A 26,041-nucleotide genomic window follows, 5' to 3' on the forward strand; every position below is an offset into this window, starting at 1 on the left:
ACAGTTGGTATCTGTTCTACCTTAGAAAATCAATTACTCTGGGTTAAGATCAGCTGTGGAGAAATAAGAGTGATTAAGTCACCCCTCCCCTTACTGGCGATGATCGGGAAGAGAAAACCACACTTTCCCTCAACCACACCCCCAGGGTATCACTTTAGATAGTTCTCAGGTGATTGGCCCAGACAAGTGTCACAGTTAACACAATTCTCAGGTGGGGGAGTTCGAGAGGTCTCTGGCAACTGTACAGCAGGGATCTTCTGGCAGCAGAGGTATGGCCTGCTCTGGTGTTCTGTGGAGTCATAGGGACCTATCCAGCAAATATTCTAGGGAGGTTGATGCCTCCTATCCCCCCTTGTACCTTTGTCACACCCAGTCGCTGGAGACTCCAGAGGGCTGTGACCTAGTTGCTCAATAAGCGAGTGTGGCAGGGCTCTGTGTCTGCCAAAATCAAAGTGGAGCCAGTGCCAGCTCCACTCAGTTACTGCTCTTCAACCCCCACCAGCAAAGGGAACTGAGGCTTGACTATCTTAGGCACTCAGTGACAACTGGAGAATGTTCCACCAGAGGACAATTTAGGGCCAGAGAAAAACCCGAGAGCATCAGAGATTCTCCCTCAACCACCAGTTAATTTGCCCAAATCGAGAGATCCAAACCTGTTGACCTGGTCAGTACCCACTCCCTGGTTGGAAAGATCGCAAGGTCTCTAGCAACTAGTTAATAGGAGTCTACTAGTGGTATAAGTGTGGGTCACTCTGATGCTCTGAGGAGTCAGAAAGGCCTGTTCAGGGAATAATCTGGAGTAAGGAGGTTGATGTCTCTTTCCCCTCCTTACTCACCCTTAGCCACTGGACTCTGCTAACCTCAGTCTCAGTTAACCTCACCAATAGTTTCTGTGGACCCAGACTCTGTAACCCAGTCCTATCCAATGGGCGAGTGAGTCAGGGTTTTGTGTCTACCAGAGTCCAGGTAAAGTCAATGAGTTCATCAAGGTTTTGTGCCTGACAGAATCCCAGTAATGTCAATGCCTTCTCCACTTGGTGACCACTCCTTGTGGCCAGCCAGCAGGAATAGTTGAAGCCTATCAGCCTCAGGCACTCAATGGGAGCTGTAGAATATTCCACTTTGGTTCAATCTAAGCCTGGAATTTGTTTTCTTGAAGTTGTGGTTTGCCTCGTTGGGGAGGATGTGTATTTATCTATCTCTTCTCTCAGTTCAGCTCTCTACCTTTGAGCTTTGTTGGGTTCTTCCATAGTTGTCTCTCTCCCTGAACTGACATTTATGTTGAAAGCTAGCTCTGGTCAGCTCTCATCTGCTATTCTTCCAAATTCTTATTGAATGTGAAAATTTTAATTAGGGAGTATAGCCAACCCGGAGATTTAGCAAAGTACAAAATACATTGAAACAAGGCAGACAAATAAACAGACTAAAATGCTACCAGACATACAAGCACTCCAATGCCCAGACACTCAGTCACATGTAAACAAACAGAAAAAGGAGTAAACAGAGCAACAGACAAACCAGTCAACTAACAGATCAAAAATGAAAGAAGGGAGAAAGAAAAAGGGAAAAAAAATAGTGATAATAAAGGATAACCACAGAAATGTTGGTCATAAAATGATAGAGCAAACAAATAGGAAAGCAAACAATCCGAGAAGAGAAAGTATCAAAAGATATATATAAGAAAAAGTAAAAAATTAAAAATTAAAAAAAGGAAAAAGAAAGAAAAAAAAAGGAAAAGGAGGGCACCACTGGGAAAATTACTTTTTTTCTTTTTTTTGAGTATATACAAACAAGTCTCTTTTTCAAGGCAGTTGGGTTCCAGTTTAAATATATATATATATAATTTTGCTGCAGTATATTTTCTAGATAACAGGTGGCACTGTGAGTAGTCCCTATGCTAATACCAAAAATAGGGGAAAAGAGGAAAAAAAATATATATATATACACACATATATGGAGAATCTTTGCTGGCAGGATGCCAGATTCTCCCTACAACAGTTCCCGCAGAGTGTTAGGCGTCTTGGATTAACTTCAGATGCCAGAAAGCTCACTGCAGATCAAATTGAGTTCTCCGCGCTTCTGGGGGAGGTGTTATGGAGACGCCATTTTGGAGGTTTTACTTTACATCTGGTTCCTGTCTGGCCGCCTGCTCCTATCTGTCCTCCGAACTTGGGACACAAGTTCACACTTCGCCAGACTTTCACTCAACTCCTAATTTCCCCTCGAACAGAAAACCGTTGTGGTCCGAGGGAAAAAAGCTGGGGCCGCCCCTTTTGTGGTCCGTGTTCAGTTTGTTTCCAGAGTAGGAGGGGCTACAGCCACAGCCCCTGCCGCCGCCCATCGCGGTGGGACGTTCAAAAGATTTTTCAGTGTTTGTAGGAAGGGAACTGATTCCCTGTACTCGACTCCTGGTTTCCTCTCAAACAAATTTGCATGGTCCGAGGGAAAAGAGCTAGAGGGCTCCTTTTGCCCTCGGAATTTAGTTTATTTCTGATGGGGGAGGGGCTATAACTGCTGCCGCTGCAGCATAATGTTCAAAAGACTCTTCAGTGTTTGCAAGACGGGAACCAATTCACCCTGCCGGTCGCCGCATCAGTGCAGCTCCACAGAGACTTCCAAAATTATAGGATGGATCGGTTCCCAAGCAGAGTCCCTTCCCCTTGAGTTTCTGTCTGAATGCCTGGATCCCTGACACCCCAAACTGGGTCCAAATGTCTCCCGTTTCTGGCCGCCAAATTCCGCCTGGGAATCCACGCCTCACCACACTCTCCGCGAGACATGCAAACTCCCCGCAAATTGGGCACAGGAGCCTTTCATGGGGGAGGGTTTGGTTTCTGTCTCTCAGGAAGCAAGCCTTGGATCTGGCACGACAGGGCGCAGAAGGCGCCCTTTCAGCTGCTGCCCTGAGTTTTTCTGGCTGACACCGTAGTTCTGGGCTACACTTCCAATCTAGCAATTCACCTCTTTGCTGCTCGCCCTGCGCTGCTTATCCGTGCAAGGACTCCATGTAGAAGAGATCCAATAAGCCCACTCTCACCTGAAACCACCAGGAGAGTTGACTCAGGGATGCATCTCCTTCGCCATCTTGCTCCGCCTCCATATCAATTGTTTTTTGAGACAGAGTCTCACTTTGTCACCCTTGGTAAAGTGTCATGGTGTCATAGCTCACAGCAACCTCAAACTCTTGGTCTTAAGTGATTCTCTTGCCTCAGCCTCCTGAGTAGCTGAAACTACAGGCACCCACCACAACGCCTGGCTATTTTTTAGAGATGGGGTCTTATTCTTGCTCAGGGCAGTCTCGAACAAGTGAGCTCAGGAAGTCCACCTGCCTCAACCTCCCAGAGTGCTAGAATTACAGGCATAAACCACTGTGCCCAGTCTTCAAATATCAATTTTTAATGAATAAACTTCAAGTTACAAATTCCTTCCCCAATGTATTTATTTATTTACTTATTTATTGTCTGACTATATTCTTTCTTTTGACACTGTAAATTAGATAAATATATTAAAAGGACAAAACATATTTGCCAACATTATCGCTTTTTTGTAGAAACACTTTTCTCCCTGAATGGATTTAAATTTCCTTTTTTCTAGATGTACATGTCCTTTCTTTGGGAGGGATGTGTGTGTTTTTGAATATTCTGAAAGTGTACATTCATTCAAGCAGCTATTTACAGAGGTCCAAAAGACTTTTTATGACAAAGATGAGTCAATATAATAAAATAATTGGCTATGTTTAAAGTGAGAAGAAATAAATTCTTTGAGTATTCTTTGAAGACACATTGTTAAAAGTCGTAAAGCCTTTGTCATCCCACTACATTGTGAGTCCAGCATAGAATTTATGCCTCTTTCATTCTAAATCTGAATTTATGGATGTTAAATTGAGAAAATTTTTTCTTAATGTGCTGCTTTTGAGAATTTTATTGTAGGGACTTTCATCTCATCACTAAGGCATATCTGTACTGGAGTCAGAAACTACTTACAAGTTGTGGGCTTCATGTACACCATTTAACTTCCCCAAGGTTCATTTTTCTTATCAATAAATAGATTTCCTAATTTTTATACATTTACTTACAGAATTAAATTTAATAAATCATATAAAGTTCTTAACACAATTTCCAACATAAGGAATATCTTTAATAACAATTGGTTTCTCTTATTAATGTTATTATGACCACCTTGGCATACAGTTTTTCTTATCACTTGACTAGTATTACTTGATTCAGTAATTAAGGTCATAATAGCTGCTGAAAGGCTGTGCACCTACAAAGCATTTTCTGAAGTGCCCTCTTCATAGCTCTGTTTCTTAGAGTGTAGATAAAAGGATTCAGCATAGGAGTCACCACTGAATACATGACAGCTGACAAGGTGTCACTCTCAGGAGTGTGGGAGGAGGAAGGCCTGAAGTAGACAGCAATGGCTGTGCCATAAAACAACACCACCACTGACAAGTGGCAGACACAGGTAGAAAAGGCTCTCTGTTTCCCCTCAGTAGACGTGATTTTCAGAATGGTGGAGAAGATAAGTACATAAGAGATGAGGATGCATATCAGGGGTGTGAGAGCCAGTAGACCGCCTACAGTAAAAATAACTAGTACATTGAAAGAGACATCAGAGCAAGAGAGCTGCAGGAGAGGGTTGAGATCACAGAAGAAATTATGGATGACGTTGGAGGCACAGAAGGACAGATGTGTTATTAGGACAGTATGCAGGAGGGCATGGAGGTAAGTGACAACCCAGAGCCCAGCCACCAGCTGGATACAGAGGCGAGGATTCATTATGGTGGTATAATGTAAAGGGTGGCCAATTGCCACATACCTATCATATGCCATCACACAGAGAAGGAGGCTGTCCATATTCACAAAAGAAATGAAGAAGAAGAGCTGAGTGAGGCAGCTTGCAAAAGAGATAGTCCTCCTGTCAGTCAAGATGTTCACTACCATCTTGGGGACTGTAGTGGAAGTAAAACAGATGTCCACAAAAGCCAAGTTACTGAGGAAGAAATACATGGGGGAATGGAGGCCAGAGTCAAAGCCAGTGGTCAAGATGATGAACATGTTTCCCAAAACGGTGACTAAGTACATGAAGAGAAAGAGCATAGACAGAGGGTGCTGTTGCTCTGCTGAGCTTGTTAGTCCCAGAAGGACAAATTCCCTGATAACTGTTAGATTTAATTTTTCCATATTTCCATTCAATCTAGAAGAAGAAAATATTAAATTGTGAAAACAAGGAATGTCAAGTCTCTCAGTCACAACAGTGTGTTTGTGTAATTAAATACCATCCAAACTCTTGCTCACTTATATTCTTGCCTATTGTATCTTATGCTTATGGTATTCTGTATGTATGTTTTACATAGACATGCCTGGTGTACTAGTCTCAACTTCATTCAGAAAAGAATGATTTATTCCTCAAAATGAAAATGCAAATTCTGTGAATAATAACCATTAAATTGAACCAGTTACTTTCCTTTGTCTACAGTAATCATGTAATTCATGCTGACTTTATATATAAGATAATTATTTTAGCAATGATGCTCTTTCTTTCTGTACTAGCAGAAATATTTACCTTTAAGGAATAATTTTCTTCCCAATCTTATGTTCATATCTGTAATATATCTTTATATATAAGATAATTATTTTAGCAATGATGTTCTTTCTTTCTGTACCAGCAGAAATATTTACCTTTAAGGAATAATTTTCTTCCCAATCTTATGTTCATATCTGTAATAGCAGATACCCTCGATTCATCTTTGTAAAAATAAATTTTGGTAACTTGTAAGCTCAAACCTGCCTGTTACATGGGCAAACTTTTGCCTCTTTCGGTCCATTGGTCATTTGATATACCCTCTGACTAGCACAGTAAATCCTCTGAAGCCCATTGTTTGTGTATTATACTTTCAAATCCCTGCCTCAACAGCACCTCAGGTACCCTACTTTCTCTAGAGCAAGTAGAAGTATTGTTCCATACCCTCAAACTTTGTCATAGAATGTCTTGCTGTTTGCATCCTTTTACTGTATCTTCCAAACTCTCATCTCTATATTAATCTAATTTATTATATCATCCTTTTTATTGCAAGAATATGAAGATATAAAAATTACTTCTATAAAAATCAAGCAAGCAAAGATCCAAATACTCATGCATTCCATGCTTTCCTTCAGCCAACATTTAATGAGCACCTTCTATAATTCAGGTTCTATGATGCACAACTTATGTAGGACCAAAGATTTTTCTTCTGACTCGAGCTCAAGGCATGATTAACTATGTCTTCCAGAACATTTAATTTGACATCTGAGGTTCTTCCAGTGTTTTTAAACCTATGTCATTGGTGTTTATGTTTTTTTAAATCTAGCTTGCTGCAATAGCCTCAAAAAGACCAAATGGCTATAAAGTAAAAGATATGTTGTAGAAGTTGATAGAGACTTGGGATTTTTACTCCAAGTACCTTTATGTCCTCAAAATGTTCCAGGAGTTATTTAAGACTTTTATTTTATTTATTCATACATTTGGGTTGCTAATGAACAAAATTCTTAAAGTAACATCTCTATTAAACATGTCATATATATTCATTTGAAATTTCTGGAGCTTCTTTCAAATTATAGTATATAATTGTTCTTCATCTGCTTGCTAGAATTATTTACTCAAATATTTCCAAATGATTATATTTTACCAATTGTGTTATAAATAAGTAACACAAACATCTACTTCAAAACACATACATAAGGCCAGGTATGGTGGCTCATGCCTATAAGCCTAACATTCTGGGTGGCTGAGGCCAGTGCATTGCCTGAGCTCAGGAATTCCAGACCAGCCTAAGCAAGAGTGAGATCCCCCCTCTCTACTAAATGTAACTGGGTATATGCCTGTAGTCACAGCTACTTCTAGGAGGCTGAGGCAAGAAGATTGCTTGAGCCCAAAAGTTTGAGGTTTCTGAGAGCTATAATGCCACAGTATTCTACCCAGGGTGATAGAATGAGACTGTGCTTCAAAAAAACAAACAAACAAACAAACAATAAAAAAACCTCACATACATAAAAACATTCAGAATAGGGTGCATAGGATCAATGCCTTATAGGATGCAGTTCAAAATTCTCCATTTCCTTTCTCTAATCATCATTCTTATCACAAAATAACATAATTTAGCACTATTCAATCTACCCCTTCTGGTGTTATGCCAAGCTAATAAATGCTGGAGGACATGATGCAGTATATTTGTTTCTATCAAAATGTTTTGAATTCTAACTTTATAAAAAACTTCATTAATGCTATGATACTCATCTTCCACTAATTCCTGTCAACTTTAGTTAATTTCCTTGCATCTCATTTTGCACAACCTGAGGAATGTCAGGATAAAGTCTATATTGAGAAGAAACATTAAACACTCTTGAAAATATTTTCCTTTGAATAAGTATCTTCTTTCTCCTATAGGCATAACCAGTTATATCATTTTTCTCAATTCCATTATCACTCTACTATATTCCTTTCATGACAAGCATATCATTCATCTTTTTCTTGGTCAACTTTGTAGTGGGTGACATTTTAAGGATGAAATTTCGATATATTGAAGCTTTAGCATAGAGCACATATGTGCCCATATTGCAAAATAGTGCTTATGGAAACAATAAAGAAATGGAAAATTGTAAAGAAATAATTTGATTTAATAATGAATATTTGAAGAGTTTTTTTATTCTATATTCTTCTTTACAGCATACTATGTTAATTCTAGGATTTTATTTCTTAATCATGATTTTAAAAAAATCAGTCTGTCATTTATATGTTTAACAGTTTCAATAACAATATTTTATGTGTACAACCCAGGGAATTACACATTAGGTATGTCTTCACTAAAACAAAGAAAAAAAAATGTGTGAATACATACCTTTTTGTAAGACTTTTTGCCACCAACAATTTTCTTTCTCCCTGAATATCAAACCAGAAAAGTATAGGTGGACCTTTGTATTGATTCAGATTCCTAGTCAAGAATGAAAAAGAGAAAAATAATGAGATATAAATAAATCTGTTCCTCCAGACAGAAAATAACAGTATATCACAGGTGCATTTGCTTTAACGTACTTATTTATTTACTTTTATACTATAAAGGGACAGACCTTGAACAAGGGCACAGTTTTCTCCCTGGAGCTCAGCACCCAAAAGGCCATATGACATTCCAAATTAATCTAATGAGTTTTCTCTTGTACATGAATTGGCTTCACCTTTATTTTGAAAAGAATGCAAACACAAGGTAAGCCTAAAATGCCATGGCTATTTTAAAATAAATTCTCCTTTTCTTCTACAGGGCAATATTGCTTGGGGAGAATGAATACCAGCAAAAATGAAAAACTGAAACCAAAAGCAAACCTATCTACTCCATCTTCATAAAACTCACAGTCTTCATGTCTTCCCCAATGCTGAAAGGAAATTCAGTGACATAAACAACCAACTTTGGAGTAAGACATATTTGGGTGTAAATCTTCATTTGTAAATTAATTAGTAGTTGCTTGAACTTGCACATGGGATTTTATTTTTGTATGCTTTAGTGTTCTCACCTCTGAAAAGACAAATACTACCTATATTATTTACTTGCTATAAGAACTATAATACTTATATAAATATTAAGTATTATGCAGAGGTTATCCTGAAGCCTTTGATCAACTAATGAACTAATAGCTAGTATAATTAAATATGTGAAAACATAAATGTAAACTAAAAGAGAGTGCTTCTGGAAATAAGCTTTTTTATTGCACATTAATTGAAGATTGTGTGTGTGCACATGCAGATGAAGGTACAGTAGTAATGTTTTGAAACATAACTCTAAGCTGCTCCTCAGGACTACGTAACTTAGTCTGAAGGTTATAACTAAACCAATCAATACTATTGCAGAACATAACAAACATAGGCTCACTTATCTGAAACCAAAAATACACTTATTCCTCTACATAGAAGTAAACATTTTATTAAATACATAGTTTTTAGTTTAGTGTATGTGTGTGAATATAAGAACAATCTATGATGGAAAACATTTAAATTATTTTAGTATACACATATATGAGGAATACATAATATACTGTATATGCATAATTTGTGTATGTATATGTAAATATACACATCCATGCATACATTTTCCTAATATATGAAGTGGAATATACTTCTTGATAGATAAGTATTCCTCTTCTTATGTTAGAAAAATGTATGTATGAATGTGTGTGTATATAAGAGTGTAATCTCCACTCTTCCTCCTTTCAACTGATATTGTAGGGGTGATTTTAGTGATAATTTATGTCTCAGAGTTCATATAATGTTTTAATTTAATAGCTTTTGGAAAATATTTATAGAACATAATTACTAATTCTTTCAGAGATCCATCAACACTGAAAACACGTTAGAATTAGAAACCTGAAAAAGATCAAGACAAGGATCAACTTTTATTAATGAACTACCATGTGTGGTATCCTACAAAGTGGCATTTCATGCAACATCTCATGCATTACCCAAAAGAGCTTTGAGAAAGGAAATTCCTCTTTTAGAGAGAAAGAAAATGGCATTTAGAGAATTTAAGTGTATCAGAATGAGAGAACTAAATATAGTCTATGTTTATAGAAGCACAATTCAAAAATCACAAAGACATAAAAACAACCCAAGTGCTCATCAATACATGGACGGATTAATAAAATGGATACCATGGAGTACTGAAAAGTAATGGCTATCTAGTACCTTTGGTGACAACTTGCAGGGAACTGGAAACCATTCTTCTAAGTGAAACATCACAAGAACAGAGAAAACAAACACATATACTCAATACCAAATTAGAACTAATCAGTAAAAACTTAAGTGCACACATATGGAAGTAAGCCTCAATGAAAATCAAGCTTGGGGGAGGAGGAAGGAGGTGATGGGTAAATTCACACCTACTGGCTACAGTGCACACTGTCTAAGTGAAGGGCACACCTATACCTTTGATTCAATTGGTATAACAACAAGTATGTAAAGAAATCACATACTTTATTTGTGTTCTTACTATTCTAAAATTAAAAAAATACATAAACTATGGTCTATGTTTACATGTCTGCCTATTTGTACATTCTGAAAGATATATATATTTCTTGAGACAAAGTCTCAAGCTGTTACCCTGGGTAGAGTGCTGTGGTATCACAGCTCACAGCAACCTCCAACTCTTGGGCTTAAGCAATTCTCTTCCCTCAGCCTCCCAAGTAGCTGGGACTACAGGTACCTGCCACAACATCCAGCTATTTTTTGGTTGTAGTTGTTGTTTGGCAGGCCCAGGCTGGGTTCAAACCCACCAGCTCCGGTGTATGTGGCTGGTGCCCTAGCTGCTTGAGCTATAGGTGCAGAGCCTGAAAGTAATTTTTTAAAAAGCACATGTGAGGCTTGACACCTCCAGCACAGTGGTTAGGGTGCCAGCTACATACACTAGGGCTGGTGGGTTCAAACCCAGCCTGGGTCTGCCAAACAACAATGACAACTATAACAGAAACAAACAAACAAAATAGCTGGGCATTGTGGCAGGCGCCAGCTACTTGGGAGACTAAGGCAAGAGAAACTCTTAGGCCCAAGAGTTTGAGGTTGCTGGAGCTGTGACGCCAGGGTATTCTACTCTACCAAGGTTGATATAGTGAGACTGTGTATCAAAAATAAATAAATAAATAAATAATAAAACAAAATAAAATGAATGAATAAATAAATAAGAAAACCATGTAATACTTGCTTACTTTCAAGGATACAAAATAAATTTGTGTTTCTGCCAAACAAAATTGCAGGTACTTTAATTTATGCCTTCCAAGAGTTTGAGGTTATTGTAAGCTATGATGCTACAGCACTCTACCAAACGCACAAAGTGAGACTATGTGTCAAAAAAAATCCACTTTAGCCCATCTGATGAGATACCTGTGGGTAGTAGCAGCCCAGCTTTCCTTCTTGGTGCCCCAGAAGAATAAAAATGCCCAAGAAGTGGGAACTCTGACTGTCATAGCTGTGCAGTCTGTACCAAGAAGAAGAGATATTGGCACAAGCTATTTAGAAGAAAAGCAAGACCGTTTCCCTGGTTTGTATTCCTGTTCTTGAATATTGGCAGCAAGTCTACATGAGGCAACAGATGCAATGTAGCATAGGTATTTGGGGAATTCTGGGAAGATGGAAGACTGATAGTAACTCTCAGCAGAAGCTGCTGACCAGAGGGAGAAAAACTGGACAGAATTGGACTCTATGAAGCCAAAGGTGGAGAGCTGAACCAAGAAAGAAGTTCGGCAAGCTGTAACTCCAAGGAAGGGCATTCAAGAAAACAAATTACAGGTACAAAGCCTATCGACTAGAGACCCCTTCCCTAAGCAGGAGGCCTGCCCTGGGCTATCTGCAAGCAAGTAGGGAACTAAAGACTATAGGCTGAAGGCCTATAAGTAAGCCTTTAAACAATTCCATTTTGTGAGAGCAAGTTTGAAGTCTTTTGTGAGTTAGAATGTAGAAATACCTGGATAGAACTCCCTATGTGGCTCAGGGAGTTATCATGTAGAAATTATTTAGGGCCAAGCCTGGGGAGGGGGGCTGGTACTGGTATATCTTGGGAATTTCCAAACTACTCCCTAAGATGGATGTCTGCCTCCAGATGGTTGGTTAAAGGTCAAACCTTGCATCTCCTTGACCCCCCCAGAGTTCAACCTGTTTGATCTCCCAGAGCACTGGTTTTTATGGCTTGTTACTTCTAATTACTTAGCATAAGAAACAGTTCCAGATAAAGTTAAAAGTGTTATTTGTTAAGCAGTATACATCCTGATGCCAGGTGGCTAGGGCCTGAGTCTCTGAATTTTAGTCTTTAGTCTTTACATTGATTAATTGTGTGTAGGTGCTGTGTTGCCTATATAAGCTTTGGTGAAATAAAGTTAACCTGCTGGATTCTAGAGCAAGCTTCCAGTCTCCTTATTCTCCCAACATTTCACTGTGGGTCTTACTTCTGCTGCACTGCATCACATGCCCCCACCCCCTCGACTCAACGCTACAAAAGACCTCTCATTTTACTTCACTGGAGAGAGCTGTTAAACCTCAAGTCTCTTTCTCCAGGGAGGTCCCACTTATGAACCTAGACACCACCTTGCTAGGAATAAAATTGAAAAGATATTTTCCCTCACAAGTCCAAACTCCCAGTCCACCCTTCCTCCCTTGGATGGCAGTCTGAAGTTCTGCCCCCTGCAGAGTGTGAACTGTTTGTTTTTTTCCTTAGAGATCTGGGCATAGTGTGGACCACCTATCTCAGGATGGAATTTGTGACTAACAGGGAAGAAAGAGGGTGTGGGAAGAAAGGGACACTCACAGGGAGTAGGAGCAGTCCCCTGGTTATGATTATGCCTAGCTAGTGGTTATGTTGACTCTCAGTTCGGGCTGTGGCTGGCAGGACAAACTGCAGAACTCTTAGCTCTGACAGCACCCATAGTGGCAGAATGGTTGCCCATGTGGACTGAGTTTGGCAGGCAGGGCTGGTCACCAGACCCTGCTGGGCCTGTGAGTAGAGCTTTGCCAGGCATGGACTGAGACCTGAGGGAAAGAGCGTAGTCCTCTGACTCTAACTGAACCCTCGAGCAGAGGCTTGCTGGGTGTGAACCAAGACCTGAGGACAAGGGCATGGTCCCCTGTCTCCAGAGGGGCCAGTGCAGAGACTTACTGGGAGAGGTCTGAGACCTGGAGGGGGGGCATGGTGCCTTGACTCCAACAGAGCCTGCAAACAGAGGCTTGCCAGACAGTGGTCTGAGATAGCATGTAGGGTGTGGCCTTTGGCTTCAACTGGGCCTGTGAACAGAGAAGCAGACAAGACTGTGAGACTGAGTCTGGCAGGCAGGGGAATGGATCCCTGGCTCCAATTGTGCTGTTGGAGATGTTAGAGTCCCTCTCTGTTGAGTAGAGTTTGCACTGCCTAAGACAATTTAATTGGCACTTGTGTCTGGGACTGTCCACTCAGGGACATTCTGATGTTGACCTTCAAAGTAGTGGAAAAGAACTGAAGGGTGTGGGTTGGGCACCGCAGATGTTTGTATCTCTTCACAGCTAAGATTTAAACCCAATACCATAACTTTTTTGGATAGGATACAGGTTGGCTAATATCAAAACAGAACTAGCTTGAGCTATCTCTCCAAGTAGTTCCTCAGTGTCTTCAGCCAAAACTCTGAAAGGGGTCTTTGTAAGGTTGTAGGAGATAAACCACAATCCCAAAGCTTAGAGCTTTGGTGAGGGGCTATCTCTACTACCTGGGAATTCCAATTCAATCTCACCCTATCAGTTCTAATAACCAAACGGTGGAAAATGAACATGATATTGACACAACAGAAGAACTCTGGCAAAATGAACAACCAGTGTAGATCAACTACCCTAAGAAATGACAAAACAGATGAAAATGAAGATGCCATACATAGACAAACAGCTGCAATGTCAGAAATCAAATTCAGAATATAGATGGTGAATAAAATAAACAGAATGGAAGAAAAGATTGAAATTGAATTCCAAAGAGTAGTTCTAAAGTTGTCTCAAGAAATTAATGAAATTCAAAGACAACATCACCAAAGATATAGACATAATGAGAAAAGAGATAACAAAGCTCAAGGAAATGAAAAAGAGGTGCTCCAAAATACAGTAGAATCCCTCAGTAATAGAGTTAATCAGGCAGAAGAAAGGATCTGTGAAACTGAAGACAAAGCTTTTGAATGTTCCCAAATGCTCAAAGAAGCAGACAAATGGAGAGCAAAAACTGATCATTCCCTGAGAGTCGTGGGATCACTCCAAAAGATCAAACATTTGTCTTATAGGAATTCCCAAAGGAGAAGATTATGGTCCTGAAGGTACAGATGCTCTACTCCAAGACATTTTGGAAGAGAATTTCTCAAGCATTGTAAGTGGTACAGAACTCCAGATATTAGACAATTTCAGAAACCCAGCAAGACTCAATCCAAATAAAGCATCTCTTAGACACATTGTGATTAACTTTGCAAAAGTTAAGATGAAACAGAAAATTTTGCAAGCAGTCAGACATAAGAAAAGCATCACTGGGTGGTGCCTGTGTCTCAAAAGAGTAGGGCACCATCCCTACATACGGGAGGTGGTGGGTTCAAACCTGGCCCAAGTCAAAAATTGCAAAAAAAAAAAATCATTACCTACAAAGGGAGAAATATCAGAATGACTGCAGTTCTCTCAGCTGAAACATTTCAAGCCAGAAGAGGATGATTATTGAACTTAAATCTCCTAAAACAAAACAACTTCCAGCCCAGGATCCTGTATCCAGTTAAACTGAGTTTCATTTATGATGGAGAAATCAAATACTTTAATGACATAGACACATTGAAGAAATTTTCTGTAACTAAACAAGCTCTTCAGGATATTCTCAGATGCATCCTCCATAATGACCACCACAATGCTCTACCTATAAAGTAAACTCACCCAGAAACTTTTGAACAAAACCCAACTTCCATGGTGGAGAAAGGATTAAAAATTTCCACTGGACATCCAAAAATCATAATGCCCAAAACACAAACAGGCTTACCAATTATCGCAATTAATATGAATGGTTTAAATTGTCCTCTAAAGATGTACAGGCTGGCTGACTGAATATGTAAACTCAGACCAGATATCTGCTGCACACAAGAATTTCATCTTACTTTAAAGGACAAAAATAGACTCAGGGTGAGGGGATGGACTTCAATAATACAGGAAAATGAAAACCAGAAAAAAAAGGATGGGGTGCAATTTTAGTTGCAGATACAATTGGCTTTAAACCAACAAAGATAAAGAAAGATAAGGATGTTCACTACATATTTGTCAAGGGAAACACCCAACATGAAGAGATTTGGATAATCAACTTTTATGCACTCTACCAGAATGCTCCTCAATTCATAAAGCAAACCCTAATGGCTATGAACAACTTGATACTTCCTACACTATTGTAGTTGAAGATTTTAACACCCTTTTGACAGTCTTGGATAGATTCTTCAAAAAGAAACTAAACAAAGAAACATTAGACTTGCAATCCCATTACCAGGCATCTATTCAGAAGGAAAACAAACAAACAAACAAACAAACAAAAACCCTTTTATCATAAGGACACTGTACTACACTGTATACTCAATCTGCACTAGACTGCAGTTCAATGTGCAATTGCCAAAATATGGAAACAGCCTAAATGCACCCCAACCCAGGAATGGGTTAGTAAGCTGTGGTACATGTATACCATGGAGTACTATTCAGCCATTAAAAAGAAAATGGAGACTTTACAGCATTTGTATTAACCTGGATAGAAGTGGAATACATTATTCATAGGAAAGCATCACAAAAATGGAGAAGCATTAATCCTATGTATTCAATTTTGATATGAGGATATTAATCCTATGTATTCAATGACAAAGACACAGTGGAGGGTAGGGAAAGGGGAGAGTAGAGAAAGAGAGAGAAGGAGAAAGGGAATAGGGTAAGGGAAGAGTAGAGAGAGGGAAGGAGGGAGTGGGATAGGGTTTCAGTATGTGACATATCTTGTACCCTCAATAAATACTCAACAATAAAATAAGAAAAAAAAAAGAAATATTAGACTTAAACCTGACTCTAGAACAAATAGACTTTACAGACCTCCACAGAACCTTTCATCTTAATAAAACTGAATATACATTCTTCTCATCAGCCCACAGGTCATCATCCAAAATAGATTATATCCTAGGACACAAGTCTAATCTCAGAAAATTTGAAAGAATAGAAATTATTCCTTGTATCTTCTCATACCACCATGGAATAAAAGTTGAACTCAAAAATAACAGGAATCTTCACACTCAAACAAAATCATGGAAACTAAATAATCTTAGGCTGAATGATAGATGGATCAAAGATGAGATTAAGATGAAATTTTAGGAACAAAATTACAAGACACAAATATTCAAAACCTGTGGGATACTGCAAAGGCAGTACTAATAGGGAAATTTATAGCATTGGAGGCCTTCATCAAAAAAACAGAAAGAGAGGAAGCCAACAACTTAATGGATCATCCCAAGCAGCTGGAAAAGAAAGAGCATTCCAACCCCAAACCCAGCAGAAAAAAATAACCAAATTGAGGGCAGAATTAAATGAAATTGAAAACAAAAGATTCATTCAAAGGTCAACAAAACAAAAAGTTGGGTTTTTTGAAAAGATTAATAAAATTGATAAACCTTTGGCCAACCTAACCAGAAACAGAAAAGTAAAATCTCTAACATTGTCTATCTGAAACAATAAAGGAGAAACAACAACAGACACCTCAGAAATTCAAAAAATCCTCAATGATTACTACAAATATCTATATTCCCAGAAATTTGAAAATCTGAATGAAATGGACCAAAACCTGGAAGCATGCCACCTTCCTAGACTCAACCAGAAAGAATTAGAAATCTTGATTAGACCTAGATCAATTACTGAAATAGCATTAACAATATGAAATCTCCCAAAAAAGAAGTCTGAGACCAGACAGCTTTACATCCAAATTCTATCAAACCTTTCAAGAGGAACTAGTACCTATATTATACGACCTTTTCCGAACCATAGAAAAAGAAGGAATACTTTAGGACACATTCTATGAAGCAAGTATCACTCTGATTCCCAAACCAGGAAAAGATTCAACAAAGAAAGAAAATTATATACCAATATCATTAATGAATATCAAAGCAAAAATATTCCATTAGATCTTATCAAACAGAATTCAACAATACATCAAAAAAATTACACACCATCATCAAGTTGGTTTTATTCCAGGGTTACAGGGTAGGTTCCACATACACAAATCTATAAATATGAAATCACATCAATAAAATAAAAGACCATATGATTCTCTCAATTGATGCAGAAAAAGCCTTAGACAATATCCATAATCCTTTCATGATCAAATCACTTAAGAAAATAGGCATAGAAGGGGCATTTCTTAAACTGATAAAGGCCGTCTACCACAAGCCCACAGCCAATATCATATTGAATGGAATAAAATTCAAAACGTTTCCTCTCAGATCAGGAATGAGGCAAGGATGCCCACTGTCTCCACTACTATTCAACATAGTAATGGAAGTCTAACCCAGCGCAATAAGGCAAGGAGGTGATCAAAAGTATCCAAATATGGTCAGAGGAGATCAAACTCTCATTCTTCACTGATGATATGATCCTATACCTGGAAAATCCCAGGGACTCAAGTTCAAAATTCTTGGAAGTGATCAAGGAATACAGCAGCATCTCAGGATACAAAATCAATATTTACAAATCAGGAGCTTTTATATATGCCAACAATAGTCAAGCTGAAAATACTATTCCTTTTACAATAGTGCCAAAGAAGATGAAATATCTGGGAATTTACCTAACAAAGAATGTGAAAGATCTCTGTAAAGAGAACTATGAAGCTCTGAGAAAAGAAATAGCTAAAGATGTTAACAAATGGAAAAAACATACCATGCTCATGGCTGGGAAGAATAAATATTGTTAAAATGTACATACTACCCAAAGCAATCTACAGATTTAATGCAATCCCTATTTTAATAGGGGATTGCACCACTGTCAATACTTTAAAGAATTTGAAAAAATAGTACTTCATTTTACATGGAGAAAAAACATCAGAAAAAACTTCAAATAGCCAATACATTACTCAGAAATAAGAACAAATCAGGAGGTATCATGTTACCAGACTTCAGGCTATACTATAAATCTATAGTGATCAAAACAGCATGGTACTGACACAAAAACAGGGAGGTAGATTTATGGAAGAGAATAGAGAACCAAAGGTGAACCCAGCTACTTATCATCCTTTGATCTTCAGCAAGCCTATCAAAAATATTCAGTGGGGGAAAGACACTCTATTTAACAAATGGTGCTGGGTATACTTGCTGGAGACCTGTAGAAGAGTGAAACTGGACCCTTACCTTCCACCATTAACAAAAATTCATTCTCACTGGATAAAAGATTTAAACTTAAAACATGAAACTATAAAAATACTAAAAGTGCAGGGAAAACACTTGAAGAAATTGGCCTTGGAGTCTATTTTATGAGGAGGACCCCCGCAGGCAATTGAAGCAACACCAAAATTACATTACTGGGATCTGATCAAACTAAAAAGCTTTTGCACAGCCAAGAGCACAGTAAGTAAAGCAAACAACTTTTAGCATGGGAGATTTTTGCAGGTTATGCTTTCGACAAAGGTCTGATAACTAGAATCTACAGAGAACTCAAACTAATCAATAAGAAAAGAACAAATAATCCCATTTCTATGTAGGCAAGAGACTTGAACAGAAACTTCTCTAATAAAGACAGGCACATGGCCTACAAACACATAAAGAAATGCTCATCATCCTTAATCATCAGAGAAATGCAAACCAAAACCACTTTGAGATATCATCTAACTCTAGTAAGATTAACGCACATCACAAAATCCTAAAACTACAGATGTTGGCATGGATATGGAGAGAAGGGAACACTTCTACACTGCTGGTGGGAATGCAAGCTAATATGACCTTTTCAGAAAGAAATTTGGAGAACACTCAAGGAACTAAAGGTAGACCTACCGTTCGACCCTGCAATTCCTCTACTAGGTATATACTCAGACGATCAAAAATTATTTTACAACAAAGACATTTACACCAGAATATTTATTGCAGCCCAGTTCATAATTGCCAAGACAAGGAAACAGCCCAAGTGCCCATCAACCCACGAATGAATTAACAAATTGTGGTATATGTATACCATGGAATACTACGCAGCCATAAAAAGGAGACATCATATCTTTTATGTTTACCTGGATGGAGCTGGAATATATTCTTTTTAGTAAAGTATATCAAGAATGGAAAGAAAAGTATACAATGTACTCAATACTACTATGAAATCAATATATAATCACCTACACTTTCATATGAATAGCAAAACATAACTATAGTCCAAAAAGTAGAAGGGAAGAGAAGAGAAAAGGGAGAGGAGAAGGGTTTTGGGAGGAGGGATGGTATTTGAGGGTACCTCACCTAATGTGCATGATGCAATGGTACATTTCAAAACTATTAAGAAATACATATAATTGTGATGGATGTGTTATTAGTTCAATGTAAGCATTTCACATTGTATATTAAGCACTACACAGAACCCCATAAATGAATTAATGTACAAAGTTATGATTTAATAAAAAATAATAATAATAAAAGAAAAAACAAAATATCTTTATTTTCCTGCCAAACAAAATTGCATGTACTTTAACTTATTGCTACCTAGAAGTGGGGCAAATGATTAATTTCATGTTAACAATTTGGAATTATTAACTGGAATCCAAGCCAAACTCCACTTTGGACTAATTTTATCCAACAGGTTTTGTGTGTGTGTGTGTGTGTGTGTGAGAGAGAGAGAGAGAGAGAGAGAGAGTCCATGTGTGATGGGATGAATGAGCAGCATTGAACAGACAATATGCAGTAGTGGATCTTGTGATAGGGAATCAGAATTATAAACTGTTTAGTGGTGGGAACACGCCTCGGGACTCCCAATGAGTTTGTGGAGACTTCTATCCATGACATATCCCCAGACACTGCAACAAAGATATTGAAATAGCACACATTCACTATATGAAATTCATCCTATAATTATAACTGAATTCAGTAAAGTTGCAGGATCCAAACTCAACATGCAAACTTCAAGAGCATTTTGGTACACAAATAATAACCTAGCTGAAAATGAAATCAAGAAAATAATAGTATTTATGATACCATCAAAAAATAATTTAGAATAAATTTAACCAAGTGTGTGAAAGATCTGTATACTGAAAACTATGAAAACCTTGATGAAAGAAATTGAAGAAGAAACAAATAAATGGAAACATATCTCATACTCATGGATCACAAATATTAATATTGTTAAAATGTCTGGAACACCCAAAGCAATATACAGATTAAATGCGATCCCTATCAAAATTCTAGTGTCACTCTTCACAGGAAATGACAAAACAGCCGTAAAATCTATACAGAACCACAAAGGAACTCAGATGTTCAAACCAATTCTGAAAAAATAACAATATAATTGGAGGCATCCCACTCCTGACTGAAAATTACAAAACACTAGTATCAAAACAGTGTGGTGCTAGGGTAAAAACAGACACTTAACACCAATACAACAGAATAGAGGGTCCAGAAATAAATCCAGATGTAAATGGTTAAACAATTTTTGACAGTTTTCAAGAACATATAATAAGGAAAAGATGGTCTTTCAATAAATGATCTGGACAACTGAATTTCCATATGCAAAAGAATAAAATTGGACCCTTATCTTATACCATGTACCAAACTCAAAATGCTTAAAATATTTCAACATAAGACCTGAACCTATAAAACACTTAGTAGAGAATATAGAGGAAAATCTTCTGGACTTTGCAATGATAGTTTTGGGTATCATGATGACAGCTCAGGCAACAAAAACAAGTAAATAATATTACATCAAACTAAAATGTTGTTGTGCAGCAAAGAAAAGAATAAACAAAATGGAATGATAGTCTATGGATTGAAAAAATATTTGTAAACCATTCATAAACCATGATAAGGAGTTAATATCCAAAACTTATAAAGAACTTATACAACTTAATAGTAGAAGACAAATAACTTAATTTTAAAAATAGGTAAAGAACCTGAATAGACGTTTCTTCTAGGAAGACGTAAAAATGACTAACAGGTATATGAAATGGTGCTTAACATCATTAATCATCAGAAAAAATGCAAATCCAAAACATTATGAGTTACACCTCACACTTGTTACAAAGATATTATCAAAAGTCAAAACATAGTATTAGTGAGGATGTATACAAAAGAGAACCCTTTTACAGTCTTGTAGTAATATAAATTGGTGCAACCAATATAGTAAACAGTATGGTGGTTTCTAAAGAAATCTAAAATAGAACTATCATGTGAGCCAGCAATCTCTCTTCTGGGCATATACCAAAAAGAAATAAAATCGCCACTTCATAAAGATACTCCCATATTCACTGAAGTTTTCTGACAATAGCCACAATATGGGAATAACCTAAGTGTTTGTTGGTAGACACACAGATAAAGAAACTGCAGCGTATGCATATATACACATATGTATATACATGTACACATATGTATTTTATATACATATATATCTCCAATGGATTGTTACTCATCCTTAAAAAAGGAGATCCTGCCATTTGCCACACATAGATGAACTTGGAGGACATTATGCTAAGTGAAATAAGGCAGGTACAGAAAGAAAAATATTGTAGGATCTCACCTTTTTTGTGGAATCGAAATTTTTTGTATGGAATCTAAATTTTTTAAAAGAAAAATATAGAGAGATAGGGAATATAACAATTGCTACCAGGTGTATGTGTAGAGGGAGGAAATGCTAGATGTAGGTCAGAGAATATGAAACAGATATGTAGGATGAATAATATATGTAAGATGGTATGTCAGCTAGAGATTTAATGTAAAATATGAGGACTATAGGTAACAAAATCGTGTTACATTTGAGATTACCACAAAATGAGTAGTTTTTATCTGCTCTTGCTACAGAAACAGCCTGGACATGGCATACAGCAGCAGCACTGGACAGGCCATTTTCCTGGCTCAGATGAAGGAATCAAGGTGTTGGCAGCAGAAAATCAAGGGAAGTCTTGATAGTGAGCAAAAAAATGAAAGGGGACTTGTTGAACAAAATGTATTTTTGAAAAAGTAGAAATAAGTGATGTACTGTTGGTGGGAGCAATACTCAGATGAAATTTGATTTTCATATACAATAAAGATTTAGTTCTTTATCAAGGAAAGTTCAAATCTTAAAAACTATGTTACAGAACTCAAACTAAGACAATTATTTTCACATTGAAGATTATTTTTTCCTATTTTTAAGTGCCAGGCCTATTTTTACAGTAATATTTTATATTATCTTATTAAAAACTTATCACCAATAGCTCCTAACACTAAGCTCTAATGAACATTCTAAGATTTTAAAGCTAAACTTAACCTTTTATAGATATAGAAAATATGAAAAGCAAAAGTAAACCAGTCACTTAAAGCCATTCTGATTATAAAGTATCAACTAAGCCATTCGAATGGATACAGTACCATAGGGTTGTTGTGAGGATTAAATGACTTGGTCCAGAGAAAATGCTCAAAACATTCTCTGGTGCATAGTCATATATATATAAATTTTAGCCATTTGTATGTATGTTTTTAGAGATGGGGTCTTGCTATGTGGCCCAGGCTGGTCTCAAACTCCTGAGTTCAAGAGATTCTTGTGCTTTGGCCTCCCAATGTGCTAGCATTGCAGGTATGAGTCACTGTATCTGGCCTCTATTTTTGATTAACATTTAAATCATCAATATTTTTGTTTTTTATTACTATCATAGGAATTCTGTAAGGTCAGAGATAGGGAACTTGTAGGTGATTAGGAAAAGAGCTGAGAAAGTTGTATTCAAGATATTAATTTATGTAGTTTTTCCTATTTTCTGGGGTCACTCTGCCATGGTGTTATTTTGCTGTTCTCCTTTTGGTTCTTTATCTGTTGTTCAATACCTTTTAAGAAAAATTAAACATATAAATCTTTAGCATGAATATCACTTTTCATGTTAATTTTGTGCAGGCCTATTTTAAAATGCAAACATAGATCATTTACTTTGCAGGCAGACTCAACAAAATTACAAAATTCACATTTCTTAGCTTGTAAATATTTTGTTTTTACCAGAATAGTGGAAACTGAAAAAAATGGTCTCAACTTGTTTCTATTTGACTTCTTGATATTCTCACATTCTACCAAAGTTCTCTATCTTTGGGTTACTGATAAATAAGGGCTGAAAAAAAAGGAATTATTTTTCTCATATGCCCCATTTTCCCCTTACATTCAACATCATCACCTAGAGCAAAACTGCTAATTCAGAGAAGTAATATGAGTAAGAAAGGGGTACTAGAGTTCCTTGGTTGTTCTTTTTCTTTCTTTCTTCTTCTTTTTTTTAATTAAATCATAGCTGTGTACATTAATACTGTCATAGAGTACAGTGTGCTTTTTCATTGGAATGCTTCAGTTCAGTGTTCAAAGCAAGTTTTCCTTTAAAGGGAAAGTGTGGTCTTGTGAATGTTAATATCTCATTTAGCTGTAGATAACAACACATTGTACTTGCTTTGGGTCCCACTGAGCTCCCACACATTGAGGGTCCACAATTCTGAATTTTGTGCTTATGGTCATAATGAATACTATGTGCAAATAGGGTGGTAAGAAATGACAGCCATGCATATTTTCCACTGATATGCACATTTATTTTTCATTGCTCTATCAGAATTCACTTACAAAACACAAGTTCAAAGACTAAATTATTTATAATTTCAACACAATGGAAAATTAAACCATATACAAGAGCCTTCTCATCACAGGTCAAAGGCCAGTGAAACTAGTCCTGTTTAGGCATTTTAAACTCAAAGGTTAGGGGCACACTGAGTCAGTAACTGGGAATCTGTGCAAAGTTCTGTGTAAGATGAGTGTAGGGTTCAAAAATTTTGAGGACTATAGAGCCAGTGATTGAAGTCTGGATATTTTTCACTTGGAAAAATCATTTGTAGGGAGAATAATTTGAGTGTGTAGTGCCAGTGGTTTGGGCCTGTGGAGGTCAGCGTCTGCCATCTGAGGGGTAAAGTTCTGGATTTCATAGGGAGTCAGTAACTTGAAGCCAATACTTGTTTTAAATGATACACTAAGATTGGTCCAAATATTGGCCCAAATTTTTTTGGATTTTTCCCAAATATTTTGTGCCCAAATCTTCAATTTTATTGAGAGTCAAATGTGTGTTTTACTGGGACCTCAATGCCATGTCTAGAGATATAGACAAAGAAACAGATAAGCAGGGGAAAATGACATACTTTGAAAGGCACTTTCAAAGATAAAATGTTTTTAAATTGTAATTATTTTTAGGCTTTTTGTGGCTCTAATAAAAAATATTAGATTAAAACCAAGTTCTATAGACTTTCTTCTGTTATCTTCCATTTTCTGGAAGTTTTGCATTTATTTATATGATTAACTTTCAATCTAGAGTTATAATAATTTTTTATTTTATTATTTTTAATTTTTTTTTCTTTTTATAAGGCATATACACATAGATCATGAATACATTTATGCATTTGTGGGGTGCAATGTGTTGATTTTTTATATAATTTGAAGTGCTTACATCAAACTAATCAACATAGCTTTCACCTCATTTATTTAATTATTGTGTTAAGACATTTATGTTCTATTCTTGATAGATTTGACTTGTACCCTCACAATATGCTTCACAGGTGTAGTCTTGTTTAGGGTGTTAAACAGTGATTGAAGTTTTTTCTTTGTTTCATATGGGTATGCAATTAATTAATGAGACAGTAATTAAGGAGAGCAATCATTAATTTTGGTAACCCTAGACAACTTATCAGCAACAGTAAATAGACAACTAACGATAATAATAAAACTGAACACATCCAACTCACTAATTGAGACTTAAATAATCTTCCTAGATAAATAACTGAGGGGGAAAAGCTAAATATCCAAAAGAAATGGGTATATTTAATAGCTGTTATTACAAGAAAAATCCAAGAATGAGAAGAATCCATTCAACTCCAAACCACTAAATTCATAGAATAAATTATATGAAGAACAACTTAAGATAGTATCAAATAATAGTTTGGACAAAAAATACACAAATATATCCATTTTTTATACAAATTTGAAGGATGAGAAGAAATGAGTGTTTGAAATTACTAAAGTATATGGGGGGAAATTATAAATGGCAAGAAAAGTCAGCACACATCTCTACACAGTAAAGTTGATGTTTCTAGTTAATGCTCTTGAGAATGATCATGTGGATGGTATTAAATTGCAATTGCGTATAAAAAGTAACTTTAAAAACAAGAAGATTTTTAGATGGTGTGTTAAAACCAATTTTGTATAAACTTCCTTTTGTTTTTATGCTAAATATCTCTATATATTTTTTATGGAGAAAGAAATGTATATAAACTAAAATTCTGAAGATAAAGTGATAAAACATTTCCACAGCATATTAAATATTTCTGCAATAAGGAAAAAACTCTACCATCAGAAAGTTCTCTTATTTGACAGTGAACTATGAGAACTTCAGAACAGACTAAAAAGTATCAGTATCATGGACAATATGAAAACCAGTGTGTGGCAACAAGCTAAAAGTGCTGCATACCTATAAAAAACAAGTACGAAGTTAGAAAATAAACTGGTGTCTTACAAAGGTGGGATGATTTCCCCTGCAGAAAAGAATCATGATAATTGGTTGACAGTCCAGTCTACTGAAGACAACTTGACTTAAGATAATAAATCACATGGAGAAAATAAAGTTATAAAAAACAGTGATTAATTTTGAACTTTTAAAAAAGGACCCTCATATCTGATTGATACAAATGTGGGATTTGGGATGTCTACAGAATCCTCAGGATTATCAGACTACCAAGAGAAAGAAAATGTTACATTCTGATGGTTCAAGATTTCAAGTTACAAAGCTTTTTGAGTAACTGATCAAACCCCAGGATGACAGACAAAAAATATTTCAAAGAGATAATCTTAGGTTAGGAGTCTAGTTCATGTCTGTAATTCTAGCACTCTGGGAGACCTAGGGGGACTGATGGCTGGAGCTCAGGAGCTCCAGACAAGCCTGAGCAAAATTGAGACCCCTGTCTCTACTAAAATTAGAAAAAAAATAACCAGGCATTGTGGCAAGCACCTGGAGTAACTACCAGCTACTAAGGAGGGTGAGACCAGAGGATCTCTTGAGCCCAGGAGTTTGAGGTTGCAGCGTGATATGATTAGGGTGACCAGATTTTAACATTGGTAAAGAGGGATAACATGGCTGGGGGGCAGGGCAGGGCCTGACAACAATGCAAACTTTGATAAGCAGTTCTCAATAATCACTTCTCAACAATTATTTGTTATTATTACAGTTTAACATTATAAAATTAACAAAAATAATATAAAACTCATATTCTGGCAAAATAGCCACATGGCAGCCAAAAACCGTATATTCCCTTCTTGTTCT

At 36.8% G+C, this 26,041-nt stretch overlaps 1 protein-coding gene and 1 pseudogene across 1 annotated transcript; one reads left to right on the forward strand and one right to left on the reverse strand.

Annotated features, from left to right (window-relative positions):
* The window catches only part of LOC100943736, a 675,731-nt pseudogene that overhangs the window by 166,710 nt on the left and 482,980 nt on the right, over nucleotides 1–26,041 (forward strand).
* Nucleotides 4,236–5,183, reverse strand: LOC105888279 (olfactory receptor 1C1-like). The gene has a single exon (XM_012813262.1). The coding sequence runs from the start codon at nucleotides 5,181–5,183 to the stop codon at nucleotides 4,236–4,238; it is 948 nt and encodes a 315-aa protein (XP_012668716.1).

This window comes from Otolemur garnettii, unplaced genomic scaffold, assembly GCF_000181295.1.
Source record: "Otolemur garnettii isolate 467f Iridium unplaced genomic scaffold, OtoGar3 scaffold00253, whole genome shotgun sequence".
Lineage (NCBI taxonomy): Eukaryota > Metazoa > Chordata > Mammalia > Primates > Galagidae > Otolemur > Otolemur garnettii.